Source organism: Babylonia areolata, chromosome 28 (assembly GCF_041734735.1).
Source record: "Babylonia areolata isolate BAREFJ2019XMU chromosome 28, ASM4173473v1, whole genome shotgun sequence".
NCBI classification, from domain to species: Eukaryota; Metazoa; Mollusca; class Gastropoda; order Neogastropoda; family Buccinidae; genus Babylonia; species Babylonia areolata.
Window position 1 is genome coordinate 19,378,457 of NC_134903.1, and position 27,828 is coordinate 19,406,284.

At 43.3% G+C, this 27,828-nt stretch overlaps 1 protein-coding gene across 1 annotated transcript in view; it reads right to left on the reverse strand.

The window, feature by feature from the left end:
- Positions 1-6,953: 6,953 nt before the first annotated feature.
- LOC143302003 (hemicentin-1-like) overlaps positions 6,954-27,828 on the reverse strand; it is a 36,182-nt gene continuing 15,307 nt past the window's right edge. The window contains exons 9-14 of the mRNA XM_076616487.1: positions 25,161-25,331; positions 21,973-22,152; positions 19,646-19,696; positions 13,974-14,164; positions 12,464-12,626; positions 6,954-7,140 (exon numbers count right to left, since the gene is read on the reverse strand). Of these exons, the coding sequence (XP_076472602.1) occupies positions 7,043-7,140; positions 12,464-12,626; positions 13,974-14,164; positions 19,646-19,696; positions 21,973-22,152; positions 25,161-25,331 (854 nt within the window). The 3' untranslated portion in view covers positions 6,954-7,042. The remainder of the gene's footprint in view (positions 7,141-12,463; positions 12,627-13,973; positions 14,165-19,645; positions 19,697-21,972; positions 22,153-25,160; positions 25,332-27,828) is intronic.

Consider the following 27,828-nt stretch of genomic DNA (forward strand, 5'->3'; position numbering starts at 1 on the left):
ATATTCCGTTGTTTTGATTTATATGTATACATAGCAGCAGCAGCAAAAGAAATGCACAACATCGTTTATTGGGGACTGTTCTTTCGGTCTAGAGCATGCCACAACACAAAGGAAACTAAACAAACCTGCATCAGTTGCTTCAGTGTGTGAGGATACAGGTCGAATTCTTAACCAGACGAAATCATTGTGAAAAAGAAGAAATCTACACACAAAAAAGACGTATGTTCAGGAAGAGAGAAAAACAAATACAATGTAAGTTGGAATTTGTAGCCCACTTTATCAGTACTGTTCCTCAAGCCAATTGAAATAATTATGTTACTCCTCCTCGCCAAAGAACGTATTGTAACATGATACGCTGGGTCCGATTTTTCTCATATTGACGGAGTTTTACATGTTCAGTATTTTGGTGCAACCAAATAACCACCTTAACATCTTGTGAAGTGATAACAATATGCTGGTCCCCATTTTGTAACAACAAAAAGTTTGGTATTTCTGTCATTTACTGCAACCACCTACCCCAACAGCTCGATACTTAGTCCTGTGGCTGAAGGCGGAAGGCCCATAACGTCACGAGTCTATCCTGCCTCCCCCAGTTACCGGACACAGCTTGCTGTATTCCGTGCACACAGACGTCACTGAGATAGGCGGTGGTGCACGTGATGTTCGGCACGATGTTCAGTCAGTTGATCTGCTTTGATCTCTTCCTGTCTGCCCGTCTCCGCTGCTGTGCATTAGCGACACGTGCGACAGGTGAACAATCAGACATCAATGTGCAGATTTACATCTGTTTAAGTCGTTTCTGTCTTTGTCCTTCTCTTTTTGCATAAAAGGCCTATTCATTGCAGCACGTCCACATGGAGGCAATGTTTATTATGTCTGTTGGCATGATTACGTATGGTGTTGTGGACAGATTTTCTTGAAATTTAGTGGAACAGTCCCCGGCGACCAGTAAGTCCAGACACAATCGATTTTATGGTAATGATCTAGGCTAATGTTTGCATCCAGTGTGTTTGTAACGCTTCATCAAGCTAAATGCGACAAAAAGGTGAGTCCGTGTGTCACTGACAAGAAGACGGACTGATGGATTTCCTCGTAATTTGGTGGGATGCTACGCCACATGATGTGATCACAATGAAACAGCTTAGATTTGGGTGGTGACGTTCTTTCGGATACAAATCGAAGGGGAAAAAATATAAATGGGGAAACTATTTTTGCATTATATAAGTAACCAGTCTAACCGGATGTCCAAAACTAATTCATTTTTTTAAAGTTTTATTTTTTATTTGTCATGTATTTTTAATGACCGCTCGAAATGGCTTTATGCAGCCTTTGTAGCACACCAGGTACTCCAAAGAAATGGGCCATGCTTTTTTTGTTGTTGTTGTTGTTTTTTTGTTTGTTTGTATAGTCCAACTGAACACACACGTCGAGCCGGACGTATAAACAATTTTTTGTCGAGATGTTTTGTTTGTTTATTTTTTTCACAGCATCCGTCTTTCAGCAGCAATCGCCTAAATCTCTGCAAAAAGAAACATTCCCTTGTGAAACTGAGAAACCTTCTGGCAAAGACAGAGATTTTTTTTTTTTTTAGTTATGGCATCGCACGCACACACACACACACACACACACACACACACAGTTCAACGCCAGTTGTATGCCTGCTGTAACTGCAGTTTCACCCTACGTGGGTTCATGACTGATAATACAATGAGCTCTACACCAAAGTGATCTGGATTTACAATATATAGTTCAACGGTGTTCCCAATCTCAGGGAGGGGAGGGGGTGGGGGCGGCAGGGGGTGTGGGGGATCACAGTCCAATGACGTCCAAAATCTGCTCAGTCCGGCGAAGGTTCGTATTGTAGAAATAGAGAGAAAACGAGACGAGTTATATTGTTGTAAGGAAATGTAATAGTGGTAAATAATCAATAAATAACTACATGTAGGCCAATTCAGAAATACAGCCAAGAGGGCGCGCAGGATCAGACTGTATAGCATGGGTGGTACTGTCGGGCACACGAGTGCTGACAGGTGAAGTGCTATGCATACTAGCCATACTGGGGTCTACAAAAAGATGCTCAGTGTCCATCCATCACTCGTTGATCGGGCAAATCATTATCTCGAACAACATGACAATAGAGAAAAGAAGTGCAAATCAATCCGCCGTCAAAGTTTTGACAAAGTCCCACGAAAAAAGAGGACAGGGGGATGGACAAGGACTAGAATCCATCAAAGTGGACATCAACTGTGGTCATTTTATTTGTATACAACTTCAAGTCAGGTCAGTGCGGCTTACGCTATTTACCTGTGTGCAAGCTGAATCGGTAGCGTAAGTCTGGGTTTGTTCCAATATACCTTTTATTTACCCAGTGTGTGCAAGCTGAATCGGTAGCGTAAGTCTGGGTTTGTTCCAATATACCTTTTATTTACCCAGTGTGTGCAAGCTGAATCGGTAGCGTAAGTCTGGGTTTGTTCCAATATACCTTTTATTTACCTGTGTGCAAGCTGAATCGGTAGCGTAAGCAGCACTGACTTGAAGTTGTGTACCTTGTGAATGGAGAGAATTACCACTCTTCACTATTTGTTAATCATTTCATCTCCTGGCCTCGTTGTTTGTTAATTTCCATTTTATTTGTATCTCAGTGTCGGGGGAAGAGTCGATGGTTTGCCTGACATAACTGCAGTTTGTCCTTCGTGGGCTCGCCAGGTGGACCCTATCTTCGGGATGGTGAGAGAACCAGAAACACCATACATGTACCTGTAGAAACTCAAGACACTGAAAATCATGAGGTGTGTGTGTGTGTGAGAGAGAGAGAGAGAGAGAGAGAGAGAGATAAAACGGCAAAGAAGCAAGGGAAGCAACCATTGATCTGAGAACTATTTAGATTTCATTAACAAAGAGGCTTTTTTCCCTTCTGTCGAAGCAGCACCAGTATGAATAATTATTTAGCGTTGCGTTTACGCTTTTGTCACGGATAAGTTAGAAAAAATCATCCTCAAAGCGAGAGAGAAAAAAAAAAAAAAAAAAATCCCGCTGTGCGCGTTGATTTTGGAGGATATGTCAGATGTTAGTTTGGTTTCTTTGCTGTTTATTATTATTTTATATATATATATTTTTTTTTTATCATTATTTTCATTACTACTATCTTTTTTTTTCCCCATCATAATTATTATTTATTTATTTATGTATGTACGCTTATATATATATATATATATATATATTTTTTTTTTTTTTTTTTCCCCTCTAGGCCTGACTAAGCGCGTTGGGTTACGCTGCTGGTCAGGCATCTGCTTGGCAGATGTGGTGTAGCGTATATGGATTTGTCCGAACGCAGTGACGCCTCCTTGAGCTACTGATACTGATACTGCTGTTTATTTATTTATTTACATTTTCTCTTCTTTCAGTACATTTTACGTCATACGCGTGCAATAAGGACTGCTGCATAAATTCTCCATGTAACACGGGAATACAGACAAATCATTGTTCATCGATGGGTTGGAGTTAAATAGCGCTTTACCGCTGGGGAACCAAGTGCTTCCATCTTAGATAATTGGTTCATTCTTGTGCAGCTGTAGTCTCTTGTAAAAGGTGGCCCCTGAAATGGCTCAGTTTTTTTGTTGTAGCATTTGGAATACATCAAGGATGGGCATTTACAAAGATTGGTTGGTACTGAATCCGTTCACAGTCGGACTCTTTTGAAAACAAAAGTTCACTGAACTATTTGTATTTGTATTTCTTTTTATCACAGCAGATTTCTCTGAGTGAAATTCGGGCTGCTCTCCCCAGGGAGAGCGCGTCGCTACATACAGCGCCACCCATTTTTTGTATTTTTTCCTGCATGCAGTTTTATTTGTTTTTCCTATCAAAGTGGATTTTTCTACAGAATTTTGCCAGGAACAACCCTTTTGATGCCGTGCCGGTTCTTTTACGTGCGCTAAGTGCATGCTGCACACGGGACCTCGGTTTATCGTCTCATCCGAATGACTAGCGTCCAGACCACCACTCAAAGTCTTGTGGAGGGGGAGAAAATATCGGCGGCTGAGCCGTGATTCGAACCAGCGCGCTCAGATTCTCTCGCTTCCTAGGCGGACGCGTTACCTTTAGGCCATCACTCCACTCTACGTATACATACATACACGGAACCACACAAGGCTTACACATTTTCTGTAGACACTGATATCCACTTTTCACCCGGATTCTTCTTTTTACATGTCAGTATTTGTACTGTACGAAACATTATCTGTTGTAAGGAACTAGCTGGCAATGGCGGCGGCTTTCTTAGGATGTCTGGGTGTTGGCAACTAAACAAACGACCGTGAATTTAACTCTCATGTTAATATTGATATTAGCATTATTTTACTATATTATGTATTATTTGTTTTATTTCATTATTTCATTACTTACTGTTTATGAATGTTATTTGATACAACTGATAATATATGGTTCATCAGCCGTCATGTTAAAATTGAAGTGCAACGTTGTGAGCACAGTATAAGCTTTAACTGAGCTTGTTGATGCACTTTGATTGCACTGTAATCATGTGTATTGTTGAACAATTAAAGATTATTTAAACCAATAAAATAAATAAATAAATAAATAAATAAAACGACTGAAAAATCTGCTAATCCGCCACTGCTGCGACCGGAATACACTCAGTGTCGCGTCACGGTGACACACACGCACAGACACAAACACACGCAGCCGGCACACACATACATAGTACACTCATGCGTGCGCACACATGGGCATATACTGCAACACTCCTTTTGACAGTGATACAATAAGGGTCAAACTGTCTTCTGTTATTTATTCAAAACGGAACTCTTTTTTTTTATCAGTTGACGGCATACAAACCAACACCCAAACACAAGGCACTCGGCAAACAATACTGTCAAGAACATCGACAAGTCGCTATGATATCAGACACTTTCAGTGTGACTGAGTCAATCAGTAATTACTCATCCCATGTTTCAAAATATTGGTAGCAAAAGGTATGTTTTTCTATTCCACGGATTCATTTGCACTGACCCAGTGATAAACCGGTCAGTCTGGTGTTTTAGTGACTGGTAAATCATGAAATCCTTGTTGATTTACATGAACCAGTCTGGTGTTTCAGTGACTGGTAAATCATGAAATCCTTGTTGATTTACATGAACCAGTCTGGTGTTTCAGTGACTGGTAAATCATGAAATCCTTGTTGATTTACATGAACCAGTCTGGTGTTTCAGTGACTGGTAAATCATGAAATCCTTGTTGATTTATATTAACCAGTCTGGTGTTTCAGTGACTGGTAAATCATGAAATCCTTGTTGATTAACATGATGAACCAGTCTGGTGTTTCAGTGACGGGTAAATCATGAAATCCTTGTTGATTTACATGAACCAGTCTGGTGTTTCAGTGACTGGTAAATCATGAAATCCTTGTTGATTTACACGAACCAGTCTGGTGTTTCAGTGACTGGTAAATCATGAAATCCTTGTTGATTAACATGAACCAGTCTGGTGTTTCAGTGACTGGTAAATCATGAAATCCTTGTTGATTTACATGAACCAGTCTGGTGTTTCAGTGACTGGTAAATCATGAAATCCTTGTTGATTTACAAATACATGAACCAGTCTGGTGTTTCAGTGACTGGTAAATCATGAAATCCTTGTTGATTAACATGAACCAGTCTGGTGTTTCAGTGACTGGTAAATCATGAAATCCTTGTTGATTAACATGAACCAGTCTGGTGTTTCAGTGATTGGTAAATCATGAAATCCTTGTTGATTTACATGAACCAGTCTGGTGTTTCAGTGACTGGTAAATCATGAAATCCTTGTTGATTAACATGAACCAGTCTGGTGTTTCAGTGACTGGTAAATCATGAAATCCTTGTTGATGTACATGAACCAGTCTGGTGTTTCAGTGACTGGTAAATCATGAAATCCTTGTTGATTAACATGATGAACCGGTCTGGTGTTTCAGTGACTGGTAAATCATGAAATCCTTGTTGATGTACATGAACCAGTCTGGTGTTTTAGTGACCATGAAATCCTTGTTGTTTAACATGAACCAGTCTGGTGTTTTAGTGACTGGTGCCAATCATGAAATCCTGGTTAAGTTACTGTTACAGCTCTTCACGGCTAAATGTGTGGTATCAAAGACGGTAGGGATGACTCCGAGGAGCCAGGAATAAGAAGGCAATAACATGGAGAAGGAAACACCTGACGAAACACAAAAAGGGGAACTCAGGGTTTTTTTGGGGGGTGGGGTTGGGGGTTCACATAAAAGCGAAAAGCAATATTATCAACACACACACACACACACACACACACACACACAGAGGACAGGAGTGTACGGCGCACTTGTGGGATGACTATATACAAAGAAAAGTATTATATATACAAATACACTCATGGAAAGATTGTTGAAAACTGACAAAATGAAATGAAACAAACGAATTTTCTTTCAAGAGGGTAGTGGAATAAGCATCACTACGGTTTTTGTTTTGTTTTTTTTTTGTTTGTTTGGGTTTTTCATCCAGCCTAATGGGCAACAACTGAAACGAAAACACAAGAAAAATACATGAAAATAAACGGGGTCAAACACTTAGGAAAAATACATGAAAATCTTAAGAAAAATACATGAAAATCATGTCAAACACTTAAGAAAATACATGAGAAATAAAGTCAAACACCCAAGAAAAATACACGAAAAATGCATGAAAATATAGTCATCCAGAGAGAGAGAGAGTGGGAGAGGTGCAAGGGAGAAAACAAAACCCAGAGGGATTGCCTCCCTTTTATCGAAGCCGGTCTTTCCAATACCACTACTTCGCGTTTTGAACACTGACAAATAACTTGTAAAAAAAATAAAATAAAATAAAAAAAATAAAAAAGGAGAAGGAAAACAGAAGACACAATTACAGAAACGAATATTAATTCAGGGGAAGTCGCGCGCTGTCTTTTCCGCCTTTGTCAAGGTCAGCAAACCCAGTTACTTCGTGGTCGTTCTCAGTCCCCGGCCAGCCCGGAGTGAGGCCCGTGAAGCAGACTCAGCTCACAGGGGTCCGGGCTGTCCGCCGAGCAGACAGCTGAGCACACAGGTCACCAGTACAGACAGCAAGGCTGTCAGCAGCAGCCGGGGACACAGACCCGCTGTAAACAGCACAACAGCTAGCTATGGTTTACAGGTACATCAGTAAATGCCAGTATCGTATGGTCAATTCAATGAGAAATAACTTTATTGATAGTCGGGATACACGGTGGAACTTGAAGACAAGGCAAGATAAAATTCTATATTTTCGAGGATAATAGATAAGCAAAGGCGCGCTTTTTTTAAAAATATTTTTACTTATTTATTTATTTTTTTACATCCAGTCCCCGCCCTACTCAGTACTACATAAAGTCATAAGCATGCACTACACAATACCACATATAGCTATAAGCATCAGTGGTTGTAAGATACATATATACTAAAAAAGGGAAAAGAAACAAACACACACACACGGAGGCACACGCATAGTATTACTAAAATACATTATGTAAATGAAGTCACAAAAAGTCACAAATATACACGACACACATACACACACGTGTGTTTACAAAGTGTATGTTATCAAGTACTTTACTAATGTAAATATGGAACAGTAATTTTGATGGAGATACACATAGCAATAATGGGGGGAAATAATACCAAAGGGAGAATAATTCCTTATGCATATGAAGTAGTAAATGAAAATAAAAATTAATATCACAGGTTCCAATTTGCTTCTTTGTTATTTCGATGTATGTATACCAATATACGCATAGTCCACACACACACACACACACACACACACACACACACACACATATATATATATATATATATATATATATATATATAGAGAGAGAGAGAGAGAGAGAGAGAGAGAAGAAATATGAGAAAACAAAATTAGTTAATGGACTGATAACATATAATAGAGAACAGCATGTCAAGTCAAGGAAGACAAAGTAATATATATATATATATACGAATAAAATAAAGTTGGAAACTAACACTTATTTTGTTAAACAAAAAGCAACAACAACAAACATAAAACAAGAGAGGCAAGGCCTTCAAGACTCACTTGTGATACACTTTAAAAAAAAAATGTAATCGTTAAAATGTGTTCTGTAAAAAAGAAGTCGTAACCAGATTCGAACCCCGCGTGTTCGGGTGAGAAGAAACTGTCTTACCCATTACACTACCGTGGCTCCTTAACTGACGTTCTAAAATTTAATATTTGAACATACTTTTTTAAAGGGCGATAAATCAATTGCGGTATTCGCAGTGAGAACGCTGTTTAAATCATATTATTCTGGTGTATCTTGGGCATTCAAAAAAATCTTTAAGGGCAATAAAAAAAAAAAAAAAAAATTCCTTTTAAGTCCGCGGTAAAGGAGACGTGGCTATCACCGCAATCACACTGCAACATTTCGCCGTTTTCTGTAGATCTAGATAGACGTACAAGTTTAGTTACACCCGCCGGGAATGTAGTACACACGGTCGATTCAATTTCTCTTTCATGTTCATGCTAGTTTTAAAGTTGATATGAAAATTGAGTATTTTGTTAAACTAATAACATGAAGAGCCAAGTACAAGTACTTCTAAACGTCGTATGAAGTGAAAAGGACTTTATTTTGAGAAAAGTCAAGACTGGAAATTTTTTCGTTACATCAATTCAAGGGTATTAACTCGCATGGTTTACAATTTAAACTGTGAATTCCGACTGATTCTGTGGATATTTTTATGGCAGTTTGGGGCATAATCCAGTAAGTGATGAGGCGTTCACAAATCTTTCTCTGAATAAATATTTAACGGTCTCCTTCTCCAACTTTCCATCACATGTTATCGTGTATTGTCCATTGAATATAGGATTGAACAGGCAGGTCAACAACTTGAAACAAAATGGCGTTGTTCGTGTTTGCGAAGAATATGAGCACGCGCTTTGAATGTGTATAAATATGTGTACGCAATTGATTTTTGCTCATGACCTTCAGGGCTCAGCCAATAGATCTATAAAGTCCACTCGTCATATTGATTTTAGTATTTTCAAAAAAAGACCACTTGGATGAATGAACATAGTGAAAGCCCTGTACACTGAGAGTAAAACACACAAGTTTTTATGTATTGAGTATAATTTCAAAATGTAATGTTTAAAATGAGAAAGATCAGTTTAAAGCAAATTAAGTCCCCTAGCATTAATTACAGATTAATTTCCCTTTTCTACTATCTACACCAAAACGTTTGCAAAATAAATAAAACGTCCATGCTTAGCAAAAGAAGTTCCCGTTTGAACAAAAAATTAGAATAATGACTGCTCTTGTTGTTGTGTCAGAACATCAGATCAAAGTGCCAAGTTTAGAGAATACAAAAAATATAAATATAACAGTAAATGCAGTTTGCATATAATTTGGCTTCTTTTTTTACTTTTTTTCATGCCCATCCCAGTGGTGCAATATTGTTTTTAAACAAGATGACTGGAAAGAACTGAATTTTTCCTATTTTTATGCCTAATTTGGTATCAACTGACAAAGTATTTGCACAGAAAATGTCAATGTTAAAGTTTACCACGGACACACAGACACAGACAAAGACACACACACACACACAGACAACCGAACACCGGGTTTAAACATAGACTCACTTTGTTTACACAAGTGAGTAAAAAATCTGAATTTTCGCTGCAACCCAGCAGCTTGGTCACAGACTACGCTCATAATAGGTGACATAATGTTGTTTTCTTTACGTCATCTTTCTGACCTTACATGACGTCTTCTACTACGTAAATATGTAACAAAGTACACTTGGTGGTAAGGGACTTTAATTTCTTGTTTGGAATTAATTTGGATAAAAGAATTGAAACATTAAAGGGAATAATTTTGGATCTATTTTGTTGTGGATCTTTATCCTGTCAGATCAATATCCTGTCGGATCAATGTCCTGTCCAATCAATATCCTGTTGGCGACGCCACTTTTGTAGCCGTGGTCCCGAGTGGTATTATTATTATAAAGGGGACCGTACCAAAGAATTAAGGATGATTTACTGAATTAAAGGATAGAAAAGATGCAAGCACTGGCCCAGGGACATATAGCAGGCCAGTCACAAATGGGTTTTTCTATTGTTTTATTACAATATTAAGTAAAGGAGAAAAGAAGAGAATAAAGGGAACAATACAGTGAAATGATGGCGATGACGCTGGCTGTTGCAGCAACACACACTCTGTGTGCAACACAGCAAGAGAGAGAGAGACAGAGAGAGAGAGCAGGCTCTAGCCAGTGACTGGCCAGGTGGAGAGTGACCAGTCATCACCTGCTGTGGCTATTTATGCAAGTTAAGCGAACGGCAGTGACGCCCACGTGTGCTGTAAAGCAAATCGGGCCTATGGCGCTAAATATTTGAGTAATCTGTGTTTGCTACAAGGTGTTAAGTGATAGATTTTTTAAATGATTCCTGAACCGATTTATGTCGGGTTGATTGCAAAAGAAACAGCTCAACACCTACTTTCTAATGAGTATAAAATGATGTGTTGATTATTTTTAATTAATTTATATTTAGTTTAAGTCACCTGAAAATGCCAGTTTTAGCAAGCTTGTCGCTGAAAATTACAAACTGCTTTAAATCCGTTTAACGTAGGCAAACACAAACGGTATAGATTTAAATATGGAATCGCGACAATTCTGTCAGTATATAATACTTGTAGTTTGCTGATCCGACAAAAGAGATATTTAATAAAATACGGTGTGTCAGAAACACAGTTTTCACCTCAGTCAAAGCCATCGAGCGATGCTAGTTGTGCAGTGAATGTCGTTTAGTGTTGACAATGAAAATCAGCTTTGCAATTTCTAAATGCCTGATCTATTCTCATCCAAACACTATAATGGTGTGGTTTAAGTTTCCAACAGCAGTCACATATAGAATTGTAAACTGTAGCATTATGTGTGACGAGAAGACAAAATGACCTAAGTTTAGCGTCAGTTGAAATCTTTAGACTGACGAACGATTAAACTAAAATCAAACATGCTTCTAAATGATTGATGTGTGTGTGTATAAGCATAACAAATATAATATTGCAGTGAACGATACAGAGACTTGATTTAATAGATGTTTAGGAGCAGTTTAGATAGGACACCGATTATTCAAAGTTGGAATGCCGTCGTGCCTTATATATGCCTGAGTCATTGAAAGGCAGCAGGTACACTGTGACAAATGGCGTCTGCTATAGCTTGTGCATGACGCAGTATCTGAAACCAGCTGAGCGCTTGGCTACATATATCATGTTCTAAATATTCCTTCAATTGTCTATATAAATCTCTCTCTCTCTCTCTCTGTATCTCAGTGATCGTGTATAACCACCACGACAACCCGAACTGGTAACTCCACGACTCGATTCAGGGTTCACAACGAAAACCCATGGATGTCACTTCTCGTGTTCAGTCCAACAAAAACCGTCCCAAGGCTGTATATCCAGAAGAGTTCTCTTCTTTTTAGCTCCTCCATTTTGTTGACCTGCTCAACGCTGTCACCTGTAAAAAGCTGAGGCTGTCGTCAGAAGGGTGAGGGGTGGAAGAAACATGGGCAGCGACCGAACACTTGGTGCCTTTCCTCAGTTTGCAGTCGTTTTTGTGGTTTGCCCATCATCTCTTAAAATCGAAGGAGCATCCCACATATTGTGCCTCCGGGTGTAGTCTGCAGGTCAATAGATGGACCAGGTTTGGCGTGGTGCAGGAGACGTGCTGGTTGATCTGCCAGCGCCTTCCCTCCCAAGGAGAAATGACATGGTCTGTGAAGTGGCCATGACTGCTGGTGTCACAGCAAGATGCCTCACACACATAATATGTATGTGTGTGTGTGTGTGTATGAGGACTGTGCGTATATTGGTACACATACATCGAAATAACAAAGAAGCACATAGTAAAGACTGCATGAATATAAAATTACATTTAACAGGAAAGAAAGAAAGAAAAAGAATATAAAAAAGCAAACAGAAGTAACATGCATTACAAACGAATTGGCAGAGAGAGAGAGAGGGTTTATCTTACACTAAGGAAGTAACACTATGAAGTAACAGACAATCGCATGTGTGGATCTACTGCATGTTTAAACATAGTTAAAAAAAAAAAAAATCTGCACATGTCTTTTAAGATGTGCGTTCATGCCTGTTCTGTTCTTATGCTTGCATTTGTATAATTCATGATCATGCGCACGTGTATATGTATGAACAGACACAACAATGTCCTCTATGGGGGATTCATGAAGTAATACACTGTATCGCACTGAACTTATTATTTTGTATTGTATTATGTTGTATTGTAAAAGAATAAAGCGATACAAAATACAAAGCTAAAATTATGAAAGAAAGAGACAGCGAGGAAAAGACACACACACACACACACACACACACACACAGAGTCGCACACAGTGTCAGACATTGGCAGTCAGAGCGGAAGACCTACCGGCACCATTGGTACATTGTTCCAGGTCGGAGGAACAGCCGGCATAGTCCACTGTCTCATCGCTGCCGTCCGCACAGTCCTGGGCACAGTCACACCGCTTCAGGAAGTGGATGCACTGCGACCCACTGGCACACGTGAAGTATTCCCGGCCCGTGCAGTGTTGCTACACACACACACACACACACACACACCAACCACACCACACCAACACACACCACACCACACACACACACACACACACAAACACACACCACACCACCACACACACACCACACACACACACACACCAACCACACCACACCACACACACACAAACACACACACACCACACCACACACAACCACACCACACCACACAGAGGTTCGATTACGTACGACATATTAGAAGAAGAATACATTTTGCTCAAACAATAACAAAGGCAAAGGGTTTGCGTCTCATGTGACGAAATGCGAAAGAAATGACCAAAATGAAGACAAAAAGACAACCAAGAATGATAAACTTCACATTAAAGAGGTAAAGCTCGAGAAATCACAGTGATTCATGATGAAGAACGTACCCTTGAGGACGAGGAATTCTGTTTGAAATAAGTCGGTCTTAGAGTTTTAAAAGATTGATTTGATTATGTTAACAAATAAAATTAATGCAAATGACACTGTTTTTTCACAAGGTGTATTTCCATTACATGATATTTTTGGTTCATTTTGAAAAGATGAAAAGAGAAAAAAATTCCCATTTGTTACAAGACTGTTCAAAAGTATAAATTTTCTATCAGGAATTACAAAGGTCGATAACACTTCTTTTTCTTCTCCGTTCGTAGGCTGCAACTCCCACGTTCACTCGTATGTACACGAGTGGGCTTATACGTGCATGACCGTTTTTACCCCGCCATGTAGGCAGCCATACTCCGTTTTCGGGGGTGTGCATGCTGGGTGTGTTCTTTCCATAACCAACCGAATGCTGACATGGATTACATGATCTTTAACGTGCGTATTTGATCTTCTGCTTGCGTATACACACAAAGGGGGTTCAGGCACAAGCAGGTCCGCGGCACACATGTTGACCTGGGAGATCGGAAAAAATCTCCATCTTTTACCCCACCAGGCGGCCGTTACCGACATTCGAACCCGGTACTCTCTGACTGAAAGTCCAACGCTTTAACCACTCGGCTATTGTGCCCGTCTGGTTGATGAAACAATTGGTGTTTCAGTGACAGAATTCTGAATGTTGAATGAAGGAGAATTCAAAAGAACAAGAGAAAGAAGATGAGGAAGGAAGAGACGGGGGAAAAAAAAAGACTGAAGAGGATGACGATGATGATGAAAAGAAGGATAAAAATGAAGAGGGGAACCCGAGGAGGAAGAAGGAAGAGGAAGAAGAAGAAGAAGAAAGAAGAAGAAGAAGAAAGAATAACAGGCGTAGAAATCAGAAAGTGGGATGATGACAACGAATCGAGTGATAAAGAACACGATGACGCAGAAGAAACGTTGCCGGCAAAGACGTGACAGCCGACCTGGGTATAGCTGTTGACAGAGGAACAGGCCATGTTGTTGCACATCTCCGTTTGGAAGTAGTCCCCGGAACACACATCACCACCATATTTGGGCACCGGGTTGTTGCACTGGCGCGTGCGTACGCGGACTCCCGCTCCACACGTTTTGCTGCAGGCCGACCACGCCCCCCAGTTGTTGAATCCTCCATGCACTGCACAGACAGACAGACAGACAGACTGACAGGCAACGTCCATACAGACACACAAACGTGTAGACATGCACAGAGGTACTTACACAATACTGGTGAAAAAGGCTCGATATACGAAGAAGAAAAAAAGATAACGCCAAACATCTGACCAATGAGGAAGCAGGTCAAATAATTATGTTGCAAAAATGCTTTGCGTGTCAGTTCCAGTCGCTACGAGTCTGATTGAAATTGAAACTGTTTACCCGTCCAGACTATCTAGTGACTTACTCGCAGCTCTAAATACTGACCAGTCCTTGCTCACGCGCTGATACGTTGCTGCTTCCTCCTTACGACAGGCTTTGAATTATTCAAATAAAACTTCGCCTGTCGACGTTCGTAAGTCTTGTTAAATTTTTACAATTCTGCCTTTAAATCTGCTTTGTGTTCAGGTAACTGCCCCCCCACCCCACCCCCCCGCCCCGCGCCCCTCCCCTCCATCCTCTCGCGTATATGTTCACTATAATCATGAAAGATTAAAACAAGTGTATTCAAGCAACTATAATATGGGTCAACAGCAGATAGTGTCTACCGAATCAAATCATGATAACAGCTTAGCATTCAGCGTGTGTCAGACAGAATGTCAAACTGTGCGAAAGGCATTAACCCTTTCACCGCCCAGTCAAGTTAGAGTACAAAATTCCCTTGTGGTATAAACACAGAAAAGACCGTGGCTAAGAATAGCTGGGGATTCACCCCTGCGATGTATAGAAAATATGGCCTATCCTACTACCACCAAACATTAAGAGCAGTAGGTTCGTGGATAACAGACCAATGAATGGTCACCTTTCAGTGACATGGGTCCTCTACCACGGGGGACAATGGTGAGTGGCCAGGGGGGACAATGGTGGGGACAATGGTGAGTGGCCGGGGGGACAATAGTGGCCGGGGGGGACGATGGTGAGCGGCCGGGGGGACAATGGTGAGTGGCCGGGAGCACGATGGTGAGCGGCCGGGGGGACTGGCCGGGGGGACAATGGTGAGTGGCCGGGGTGAGTGGCCGGGGGGACAATGGTGAGTGGCCGGGGGGACAATGGTGAGTGGCGGGGGTGGGCCTATGGTGAGTGGCCGGGGGGACAATGGTGAGTGGCCGGGGGCCTATGGTGAGTGGCGGGGTGGGGTGGGTGGGGGGGCTATGGTGAGTGGCCGGGGGGACAATGGTGAGTGGCCGGGGGACAATGGTGGGACAATGGTGAGTGGCGGGGGGCGGGGGGGCTATGGTGAGTGGCCGGGGGACAATGGTGAGTGGCCGGGGGGACAATGGTGAGTGGCCGGGGGGACAATGGTGAGTGGCCGGGGGAAGTAGGGGCCGGCCCTCTTTGGTCTGGACGCCATTTTCAGTCTGTCGGAGGAGTCCGGTATCAGTCGTTCCGTTTGCAGCTTTAAAAAAAAAAAAAGAAAAAAAAAAGAAAAGAAAAAAAAGAAGGTTTTTTTTTTTGTTTTGTAGCAACAAGAGACTGGGTGCCCAGATGACAATTTCCAGGCTACGTTAAAGTCAACATATAATTACATTCAAGAATATTTAAAAAAAAAAAAAAAAAAAAAAAAAAAAAAGAAAGAAAAAAAAGGAAATACAATATTTTCCATTCAGCCATAAAATCTAGCCTCTAGATCTAGCGGCAATACAACTGACCAAGAAGGCGCGCTTCCCACTTCACCGTTTGTTGTCAGTATATTTCCTTCACGGCACGGCGACAGTTCTTGAAAATGTTTTCGGTTTTAGTCTTCAGCAGTGCAGCCCATATACCCTCCCATGCAGACTCGGCATATCTGGCATGTTTAACTGATGTTTGCATAGCTCTGTCTTCTCAGGGTCTAACTGAACCACACAGTAGACGTGTTCAAAAGAAAATAAAAAAACAAAAAACAGACAGCGATTACGTAATGACATTAAAAAAACAAAAAAACACCAACAAAAACACCACTATAGTCTGTTTCATATAAACTGTACAACTGAATAAAATATAAATAACCAAAGCAAAACTTGACTTGTTGAAACGGAACATGACCGACGAATGTAGATTTATGGGGGGAAGAAAAAAAAGAAAAAGAAAAGAAAAGAAAAGGAAAAAAAGAAGGAAAATCCATTAAAGTCTAAGCAATTCTTCTGACGTCAAAATAAAACAACGCGCTGCCATCTTGGAAATGACGAAGACTTGTGTTCATTGATTGGTGTTACTTTCATTAACATTTGTTAACTTTTAAATTTCTGTGATGTCAACGTTTCTCAAACATACGAATTACACAGTGGTATACATAACAGCACAACCCCTGCTGTGGTACACAGCACGTTATGACCCCAGGAGTGGTATTTATACACAGCACGTTATGACCCCTGCAGTGGTATTTATACACAGCACATTATGACTCCTGCAGTGGTATAGATACACAGCACGTTGTGACCCCTGCAGTGGTATTTATACACAGCACATTATGACTCCTGCAGTGGTATAGATACACAGCACATTATGACTCCTGCAGTGGTATAGATACACAGCACGTTATGACCCCTGCAGTGGTATAGATACACAGCACGTTATGACCCCTGCAGTGGTATAGATACACAGCACGTTATGACCCCTGCAGTGGTATTTATACACAGCACATGATTCCTGCAGTGGTATAGATACACAGCACGTTATGACCCCTGCAGTGGTATTGATACACAGCACGTTATGACCCCTGCAGTGGTATTTATACACAGCACGTTATGACCCCTGCAGTGGTATTTATACACAGCACATGATGACTCCTGCAGTGGTATAGATACACAGCACGTTATGACTCCTGCAGTGGTATTTATACACAGCACATGATGACTCCTGCAGTGGTATAGATACACAGCACATGATGACCCCTGCAGTGGTATTTATACACAGCACATTATGACTCCTGCAGTGGTATTTATACACAGCACATTATGACTCCTGCAGTGGTATTTATACACAGCACATTATGACCCCTGCAGTGGTATAGATACACAGCACGTTATGACCCCTGCAGTGATATTTATACACAGCACATTATGACCCCTGCAGTGGTATTTATACACAGCACATGATGACTCCTGCAGTGGTATAGATACACAGCACGTTATGACCCCAGGAGTGGTATTTATACACAGCACGTTATGACCCCTGCAGTGGTATTTATATACAGCACGTTATGACTCATGCAGTGGTATTTATACACAGCACATGATGACCCCTGCAGTGGTATAGATACACAGCAAATGATGACCCCTGCAGTGGTATAGATACACAACACATTATGACCCCTGTAGTGGTATTTATACACAGCACATGATGACTCCTGCAGTGGTATAGATACACAGCACGTTCTGACCCCTGCAATGGTATAGATACACAGCACGTTATGACCCCTGCAGTGGTATTTATACACAGCACGTTATGACTCATGCAGTGGTATTTATACACAGCACATTATGACCCCTGCAGTGGTATAGATACACAGCAAATGATGACCCCTGCAGTGGTATAGATACACAACACATTATGACCCCTGTAGTGGTATTTATACACAGCACATGATGACTCCTGCAGTGGTATAGATACACAGCACGTTCTGACCCCTGCAGTGGTATAGATACACAGCACGTTATGACCCCTGCAGTGGTATAGATACACAGCACATGATGACCCCTGCAGTGGTATAGATACACAGCACATGATGACTCCTGCAGTGGTATTTATACACAGCACGTTATGACTCCTGCAGTGGTATAGATACACAGCACATTATGACACCTGCAGTGGTATAGATACACAGCACGTGATGACCCCTGCAGTGGTATTTATACACAGCACGTTATGACCCCTGCTGTGGTATTTATACACAGCACGTTATGACTCATGCAGTGGTATTTATACACAGCACGTTATGACTCCTGCAGTGGTATAGATACACAGCACGTTATGACCCCTGCAGTGGTATTTATACACAGCACGTTATGACTCATGCAGTGGTATTTATACACAGCACATTATGACCCCTGCAGCGGTATAGATACACAGCAAATGATGACCCCTGCAGTGGTATAGATACACAACACATTATGACCCCTGTAGTGGTATTTATACACAGCACATGATGACTCCTGCAGTGGTATAGATACACAGCACGTTATGACCCCTGCAGTGGTATAGATACACAGCACGTTATGACCCCTGCAGTGGTATAGATACACAGCACATGATGACCCCTGCAGTGGTATAGATACACAGCACATGATGACTCCTGCAGTGGTATTTATACACAGCACGTTATGACTCCTGCAGTGGTATAGATACACAGCACATTATGACACCTGCAGTGGTATAGATACACAGCACGTGATGACCCCTGCAGTGGTATTTATACACAGCACGTTATGACCCCTGCTGTGGTATTTATACACAGCACGTTATGACTCATGCAGTGGTATTTATACACAGCACATTATGACTCCTGCAGTGGTATAGATACACAGCACATTATGACCCCTGCAGTGGTATTTATACACAGCACATTATGACTCCTGCAGTGGTATTTATACACAGCACATTATGACTCCTGCAGTGGTATAGATACACAGCACATTATGACTCCTGCAGTGGTATAGATACACAGCACATTATGACCCCTGCAGTGGTATAGATACACAGCACATGATGACTCCTGCAGTGGTATAGATACACAGCACATTATGACCCCTGCAGTGGTATTGATACACATGCACATGATGACCCCTGCAGTGGTATAGATACACATCACATGATGACCCCTGCAGTGGTATAGATACACAGCACATGATGATCCCTGCAGTGGTATAGATACACAGCACATGATGACCCCTGCAGTGGTATAGATACACAGCACACTATGACTCCTGCAGTGGTATAGATACACATGCACATGATGACCCCTGCAGTGGTATATATACACAGCACATGATGACCCCTGCAGTGGTATAGATACACAGCACATGATGACCCCTACAGTGGTATAGATACACAGCACATGATGACCCCTGCAGTGGTATAGATACACATGCACATGATGACCCCTGCAGTGGTATAGATACACATGCACATGATGACCCCTGCAGTGGTATAGATACACAGCACATGATGACCCCTGCAGTGGTATAGATACACAGCACATGATGACCCCTGCAGTGGTATAGATACACAGCACATTATGACTCCTGCAGTGGTATAGATACACAGCACGTTATGACCCCTGCAGTGGTATAGATACACAGCACATTATGACCCCTGCAGTGGTATAGATACACATGCACATGATGACCCCTGCAGTGGTATAGATACACAGCACATGATGACCCCTGCAGTGGTATAGATACACATGCACATGATGACCCCTGCAGTGGTATAGATACACAGCACATGATGACCCCTGCAGTGGTATAGATACACATGCACTGACCTGGTGTGCCCGCAGTTGTAGCGTAGACTTGCACTGCCCATCCATTTCCCGCTGAAATGAAAATCAAATCGAATTAGAAAACAACTGATTCATTTCAATCAAAACAACGACTTTCGCTTCTGCGAAGTCTTTAACCGCATGTCTATCTGTTTCAAATGTTCATTTATGATTCCATCCTTGATCTGTCCTATTTCTCCAAACACACTATGCGCAACCCCTCCCTTAAAAAAAAAAAAAAAAAAAAAAAAAAGATTTCCACAATCACCAGCACGTGTGATGAGATATTATATTAAACGGAATTCGCCCTTTCCAATCAAATTAAAGCAATCAAAATCGATTGGAAATAAATCAAGTGGAATAAAACGAATCGAATAAAATCAACCAAAAGATATTCAAATCACCCAAGCAAAACGTAAAAAAAAAAAAAAAAAAAAAATCTAAACCAGACCAAATGACAAAGAAACAAGCTGGAACAGAGCTGGAGTCTGTACTGCCCCCGCCCCTCTCTCTCTCCCCCTCTCCCCCCCCCCCCCCCCCCCACCACCACCAGGGGTCAGCATGGGAATCAAAGTTACATTCGGATTGCAGGGACAGAGGTTGTGGGTGGTAAACCTGCCGCATCTGTTAGATTTGTGTGTTCACTGTCCACTCTTTTCTCTCTGTAAAACATTCGGTTTATTTCAAATTCACCGACAAAACAACTGGTCCCACACACACACAACACACACACACACACACACACACACACACACACAACACAGACACACACACACACACACACACACACACACACACACTTCTGTTCTATAATGGTCCCAGGCTGAGGGTGGTAAACCTGCCACATCTGTTAGATCTGTGTGTTCACTGTCCACTCTTTTCTCTCTGTAAAACATTCGGTTTATTTCAAATTCACCGACAAAACAACTGGTCACACACACACACACACACACACACACACACACACAACACAGACACACACACAGACACAGACACACACACACACTTCTGTTCTATAATGGTCCCAGGCTGAGGGTGGTAAACCCGCCACATCTCTTAGATCTGTGTGTTCACTGTCCACTCTTTTCTCTCTGTAAAACATTCGGTTTATTTCAAATTCACCGACAAAACAACTGGTCACACACACACACACAACACAGACACACACACACACACACACACACACACACACACACACACACACACACACACACTTCTGTTCTATAATGGTCCCAGGCTGAGGGTGGTAAACCCCGCCACATGTGTTAGATCTGTGTGTTCACTGTCCACTCTTTTCTCTCTGTAAAACATTCGGTTTATTTCAAATTCACCGACAAAACAACTGGTCACACACACACACACAACACAGACACACACACACACACACACACACACACACACACACACACACACACACACACACACACACACACTTCTGTTCTATAATGGTCCCAGGCTGAGGGTGGTAAACCTGCCACATCTGTTAGATCTGTGTGTTCACTGTCCACTCTTTTCTCTCTGTAAAACATTCGGTTTATTTCAAATTCACCGACAAAACAACTGGTCACACACACACACACGCACACACACACACACACACACACACAACACACACACACACACACACACACACACACACACACACTTCTGTTCTATAATGGTCCCAGGCTGAGGGTGGTAAACCTGCCACATCTCTTAGATCTGTGTGTTCACTGTCCACTCTTTTCTCTCTGTAAAACATTCGGTTTATTTCAAATTCACCGACAAAACAACTGGTCCCCCCCACACACACAACACAGACACACACACAACACACACACACACACACACACACTTCTGTTCTATAATGGTCCCAGGCTGAGGGTGGTAAACCCGCCACATGTGTTAGATCTGTGTGTTCACTGTCCACTCTTTTCTCTCTGTAAAACATTCGGTTTATTTCAAATTCACCGACAAAACAACTGGTCACACACACACACAACACAGACACACACAGACACACACAACACAGACACACAGACACACACACACACACACACACACACACTTCTGTTCTATAATGGTCCCAGGCTGAGGGTGGTAAACCCGCCACATCTCTTAGATCTGTGTGTTCACTGTCCACTCTTTTCTCTCTGTAAAACATTCGGTTTATTTCAAATTCACCGACAAAACAACTGGTCCCCCCCCCCCCACACACACACACTCCCCCTCCACCCCCCACCTCCGCCCGTCCCCGCTTGCCACTCTGTTATTCTGGAATCTCAATCATCGAAATGGAAGCAACAAAACAGACAGCACACACAAAAATTGAAAAAGAACATAATATTTACGGTCACAGAGAGTCAGGCGGTAGTCACAGGTCTGGGTCTCTGTGTCAGATCCAGGACAGTCTGCACCGCCGTATTGGGCGGGAGGGCTGTCACAGTGATGTAAGCGGTTCCTGACCCCCACCGCCATACACGTCACAGAGCACGTGCCCCACGCTTCCCATGTGCCCCAAGCTCCGTCCACTGCAACACAGAGAGGGAAGGAGGAGGGGGTAGGGGGGGGGGGGGGGGGAGTTTGACGATGGGGTTATTTTATTTATTAATTTTTTTTAAAACTTTTTTTTCTATTTTTTAACTTTCTTTTTCTTTAACTTTTTTTATTCTTTCCTTTTTTTTTAAAACTTTTTTTTTCTTCCCCCCCCCCCCCCCCCCCTTGTACACAAGGTTAAATTTTGACATTTCACGACATCCGTGTGATTCAACATTCACATAGCAAAACATCTGGTCCATCAATGATCATCGAAAAAAAAGTCATTAATTTGTTGAGATACAAGGGTTATTTTTCAATATGATAATACTTATAATAGTAATAATAAGATGAAGAACAATAACAAATAATAAAGAACAAGATAAACAAGATACCAAATGTCACATCATGGCATGTATTCATGTTGACATAGCTTCAAGGAGCACCCGATGGGGATAATTGATTGTGGTCATGATGATGACGATGACCAGGATGGTTATTATGATGGAGATGATAAAGACGATATTGCTGCTGTTGATATTACGACGATTAGTCCCATGCTAATGACGGATATATATATGGCAGACGATGATGACAACGATGACGTTGACGGCGATTACCAAATATAGTAATGATGGATATGATCAAGACAATGTTGTTGATACTGATTATGATTGTAGTGTGATCATTCACACAATAAATACGCTTAACAGGTAGGCTACTAGAGCGAAGCATGTTTTACTGTTCATCTGTGTGGCAGTTGTGAGTCTGCGGAAGGTGTCTTCTTACCAGAAACTAGTATAAATGTACACAGAATTAATGTTTACATTGCATCATTATGATAAAGACAACGCTTATGATGATGACAAAGACGATTAGCATTCAAGATAATGAACGATTCGATGGAGACGAAATTCAAGATGAATCTAACGAATAAGATGAAGAAAAAACAACAAAAAACAGACGCGTTTCAAAAAGTAAGAAAAAAAATAAATAAAAAAAATAAAAAATAAAAAAAAAAAAGAGGAGAAGAAGAAGAAAAAGAAGAAGAAGAAGAAGAAGAAGAAGAAGAAAAAACACTGACACTGATAATGTTTTATTGCCAGTGCCAACAGTATTCTTTCGGCAGTGTGTGCCTGCATGCCGAGGTAAATAAACGAAACGGTAATACACGTAAAAGTGTTACACGTCTGTGTGAGTGTGTCTGTGTGTGCGTGACTGAAATCTGACTGAATGACACAGGAAACGAATGATGAGTGGCCTGTTGTGAAAATGACTCCGCGAGCGCTTAGAGCTTTGTCTCTGACCGAGGACAGGCGCTATGTAAGTATTCTTTTATCGTATCATATCACATTAAATATGAACAGGCAAGATAACGGTGACAAGGCCCCAGGTCAGACGTCACCCCTTCCCCACACTAACCTGTACAAGGCCCCAGGTCACAGGTCAACACCCCCCCTCCCCACACTGACCTTGACAAGGCCCCAGGTCACCACCCCTTCCCCACACTGACCTGGACAAAACCCCAGGTCACAGTCACCCCCCCCTCCCACACTAACCTGGACAAGGCTCCAGGTCACAGTCACCCCCCTCCCCACACTGACCTGGACAAGGCCCCAGGTCACCACCCCTTCCCCACACTGACCTGGACAAGGCCCCAGGTCACCACCCCTTCCCCACACTGACATGGACAAGGCCCCAGGTCACAGTCACCCCCCTCCCACACTGACCTGGACAAGGCCCCAGGTCACCACCCCTTCCCCACACTGACCTGGACAAGGCCCCAGGTCACAGTCACCCCCCTCCCACACTGACCTGGACAAGGTCACAGGTCAACCCCCCTCCCCACACTGAGCTGGACAAGGTCCCAGGTCATAGGTCACCCCCTCCTCACACTGACCTGGACAAGGTCCCAGGTCATAGGTCACCCCCTCCCCACACTGACCTGGACAAGGCCCCAGGTCACAGGTCAACCCCCGACACTGACCTGGACAAGGCCCCAGGTCAACCCCCCTTTCCACACTGACCTGGACAAGGCCCCAGGTCAACCCCCCTTTCCACACTGACCTGGACAGGGTCACAGGTCACCCCCCCTTCCCCACACTGACCTGGACAAGGCCCCAGGTCAGCCCCACTCTCCCACACTGACCTGGACAAGGCCCCAGGTCACAGTCACCCTCCTCCCACACTGACCTGGACAAGGCCCCAGGTCACAGGTCACCCCCGACACTGACCTGGACAAGGCCCCAGGTCAACCCCCCATCCCCACACTGACCTGGACAAGGCCCCAGGTCACCCCTGACACTGACCTGGACAAGGCCCCAGGTCAACCCCCCATCCCCACACTGACCTGGACAAGGCCCCAGGTCAACCCCCCTCCCACAGTGACCTGGACAAGGCCCCAGGTCACAGTCACCCCCCTTCCCCACACTGACCTGGACAAGGCCCCAGGTCACCACCCCTTCCCCACACTGACCTGGACAAGGCCCCAGGTCACCACCCCTTCCCCACACTGACCTGGACAAGGCTCCAGGTCACAGGTCACCCCCCTCCCACACTGACCTGGACAAGGCCCCAGGTCACCACCCCCTTCCCCACACTGACCTGGACAAGGCCCCAGGTCACCACCCCTTCCCCACACTGACCTGGACAAGGCTCCAGGTCACAGGTCACCCCCCTCCCACACTGACCTGGACAAGGCCCCAGGTCACAGTCACCCCCCTCCCACACTGACCTGGACAAGGTCCCAGGTCACCCCCCCCCTTCCCCACACTGACCTGGACAAGGCCCCAGGTCACAGGTCACCCCCTTCCCCATACTGACCTGGACAAAGCCCCAGGTCACAGGTCACCCCTCTCCTCACACTGACTTGGACAAAGCCCCAGGTCACAGTCACTCCCTCTTCCCCACACTGACCTGGACAAAGCCCCAGGTCACCCCCCCTTCCCCACACTGACCTGGACAAAGCCCCAGGTCACAGGTCACCCCCTCTCCCCACACTGACCTGGACAAGGCCCCAGGTCACAGGACGTGGTGTCCAAGTCCGCCCCGGAACACTGGGCCCCGTTGTGGGCAGGGGCGGGGTTGGTGCAGGACCGGGACCGTGTCCACGACCCCAGCTCACAGGTCGTGCTGCACGTGCCCCATGAGGTCCACGACGTCCAGCCGCCGTTCACTGTGTTCATCATCATCATCATCGTCATCGTCGTCGTCGTCGTCGTCGTCGTCATCATCATCGTCATCATCATCATCATCATCATCATCATCGTCGTGGTCGTGGTCGTGGTCGTCGTCATCATCATCATCATCATCGTAGTCGCCATCATCGTCGTCGTCACCATCATCATCGTCATCGCCATCCTCCTCCTCCTCCTCCTCATCGTCGTCGTCGTCATCATCATCATAACCATCATCATCATGTTCAATGTTACAACAGCACTACTATTAACAATAGTCATCATCATATAGTGCTAATCTGGCCCCTGACTCCCTGTATGATGGGCTCCAAGCGCCTCACATTCAACACTACACATACCAATAATGCAATGACATGTACAACTGAATGGGAAAGACATGTGGAGTGATGGCCTAGAGGTAACGCGTCCGCCTAGGAAACGAGAGAATCTGAGCGCGCAGGTTCGAATCACGGCTCAGCCGCCGATATTTTCTCCCCCTCCACTAGACCTTGAGTGGTGGTCTGGACGCTGGTCATTCGGATGAGACGATAAACCGAGGTCTCGTGTGCAGCATGCACTTAGCGCACGTAAAAGAACCCACGGCAACAAAAGGATTGTTCCTGGCAAAATTCTGTAGAAAAATCCACTTCGATAGGAAAAGCAAATAAAACCGCACGCAGGAAAAAAATACAAAAAAGAAAAAAAAAGGGTGGCGCTGTAGTGTAGCGACGCGCTCTCCCTGGGGAGAGCAGCCCGAATTTCACACAGAGAAATCTGTTGTGATGAAAAGAAATACAAAATACAAATACCAGAGAAGAGAAATCAGATCATGTCACTTACATCCTGGCACACCTCCAGGGACATCGTCAACGTTGTCACCATCGCAAAAGTAACCCCGTACAATAATTAAATCATGAATTAAATCAGTAAGTTCAAAAGAAGAAAGGGAGGAAAAGAAAAGGTTAAACAAACACAGGATCATCCATCTAAGTTAAAACGTCCAGTTTTATATATACAACATGCACTTAGCGCACGTAAAAGAACCCACGGCAAAAAAAAGGGTTGTTCCTGGCAAAATTATGTAGAAAAATCCACTTCGATAAGAAAAAACAAATAAAACTGCACGCAGGAAAAAAAAAGCCCCCAAAATGGGTGGCGCTGTAGTGTAGCGACGCGCTCTCTCTGGGGAGAGCAGCCCGCATTTCACACAGAGAAATCTGTTGTGATGAAAAGAAATTCAAATTCAAATACAAAAATACTTCTCTCTCTCTCTCTCTCTCTCTCTCTCTCTCTCTCTCTCTATATATATATATATATATATATATATCAGCATTCAGTGGGTTATGGAAACAAGAACACACCCAACAATGCGCACCTCCCGAAAAAGGAGTATGGCTGCCTACATGGGGTAAAAAAAAGTCATACACGTAAAAGCCTACTCGTTTACATACGAGTGAACGTGAGAGTTGCTTGCAGCCCACAAACGCAGAAGAAGAAGGAGAAGAATACACACACACACACACACACACACACACACACACACACACACACACACACACACTCCATGTGTTTGTTCTGTATTGTCCATGTGTTCTGTGTGGCTTGTTCAGTGATTAAAGAGGCTATGCCAGTCTTGAATAAAAGCTAATTTGTGTTTGCACATTTCTTCTGCCTTTGCTGCTGTGTGCACATGTCAAATGATCGGTATAAGGACAGGCCCGGCGCTTCCTTTTTTGAGGAAGTGTCTGAGTTTGTTCCAATGTACCTTTTTATTTACCTGTCTGCCAGCTGAATCGGTAGCGTGAGCAGCACTGGTTTGAAGTTGTGTACCTTGTGAATGGAGAGAGTTACCACTCTTTTACTATTTTGTCGATCATTCCATCTCCTGGCCTCATTATTTGTTAATTTCCGGTCTTTACAATGTTTCAGCTTCCATTGCTCTGGAGAACCCCACTGATCTACTTTTTTTGAGTTGTGGACACTGACACTTTTGTCATGCAAATTGTTTGTCTCTGGTGTTATGTGGGGGTTGGGGGGGTTGGGGGTGGGTGGGGGGGCTGGAGAAAGGATCAACGAACAGGTCAGTTTCACTGTTTATGTTTGAATAGCCTAGACCTTACGTCATCATGACCCATACAGGGCCCCACAACACAGACCTGTGAGGGTGACGTCAGTTCCCTTAGTCAGTGTATGTAGCAAACGATGACTCCTTTTTTTTTGGTGACCAGTTTCCATTTGTTATTAAGCAGACCAGTAACCAACTGTACATTGAAAAGCGCGTGTGTGCACTTACATACGAACCCACAGACGTATGTTTCTAACAGCCTCCATGGCCTAGCGGATAGAGCAGCCTGCACAAGAAGCAAGAGGCTATCCCTGCCCCCCTCACCCCCCTCACCCCACTGTGCCCACCCATCCCCCCTGACCAACTTGCCCCTATATCCCCCCCAACCCCCGTGACCAACTTGCCCCTATATCCCCACACCCCCAATGATT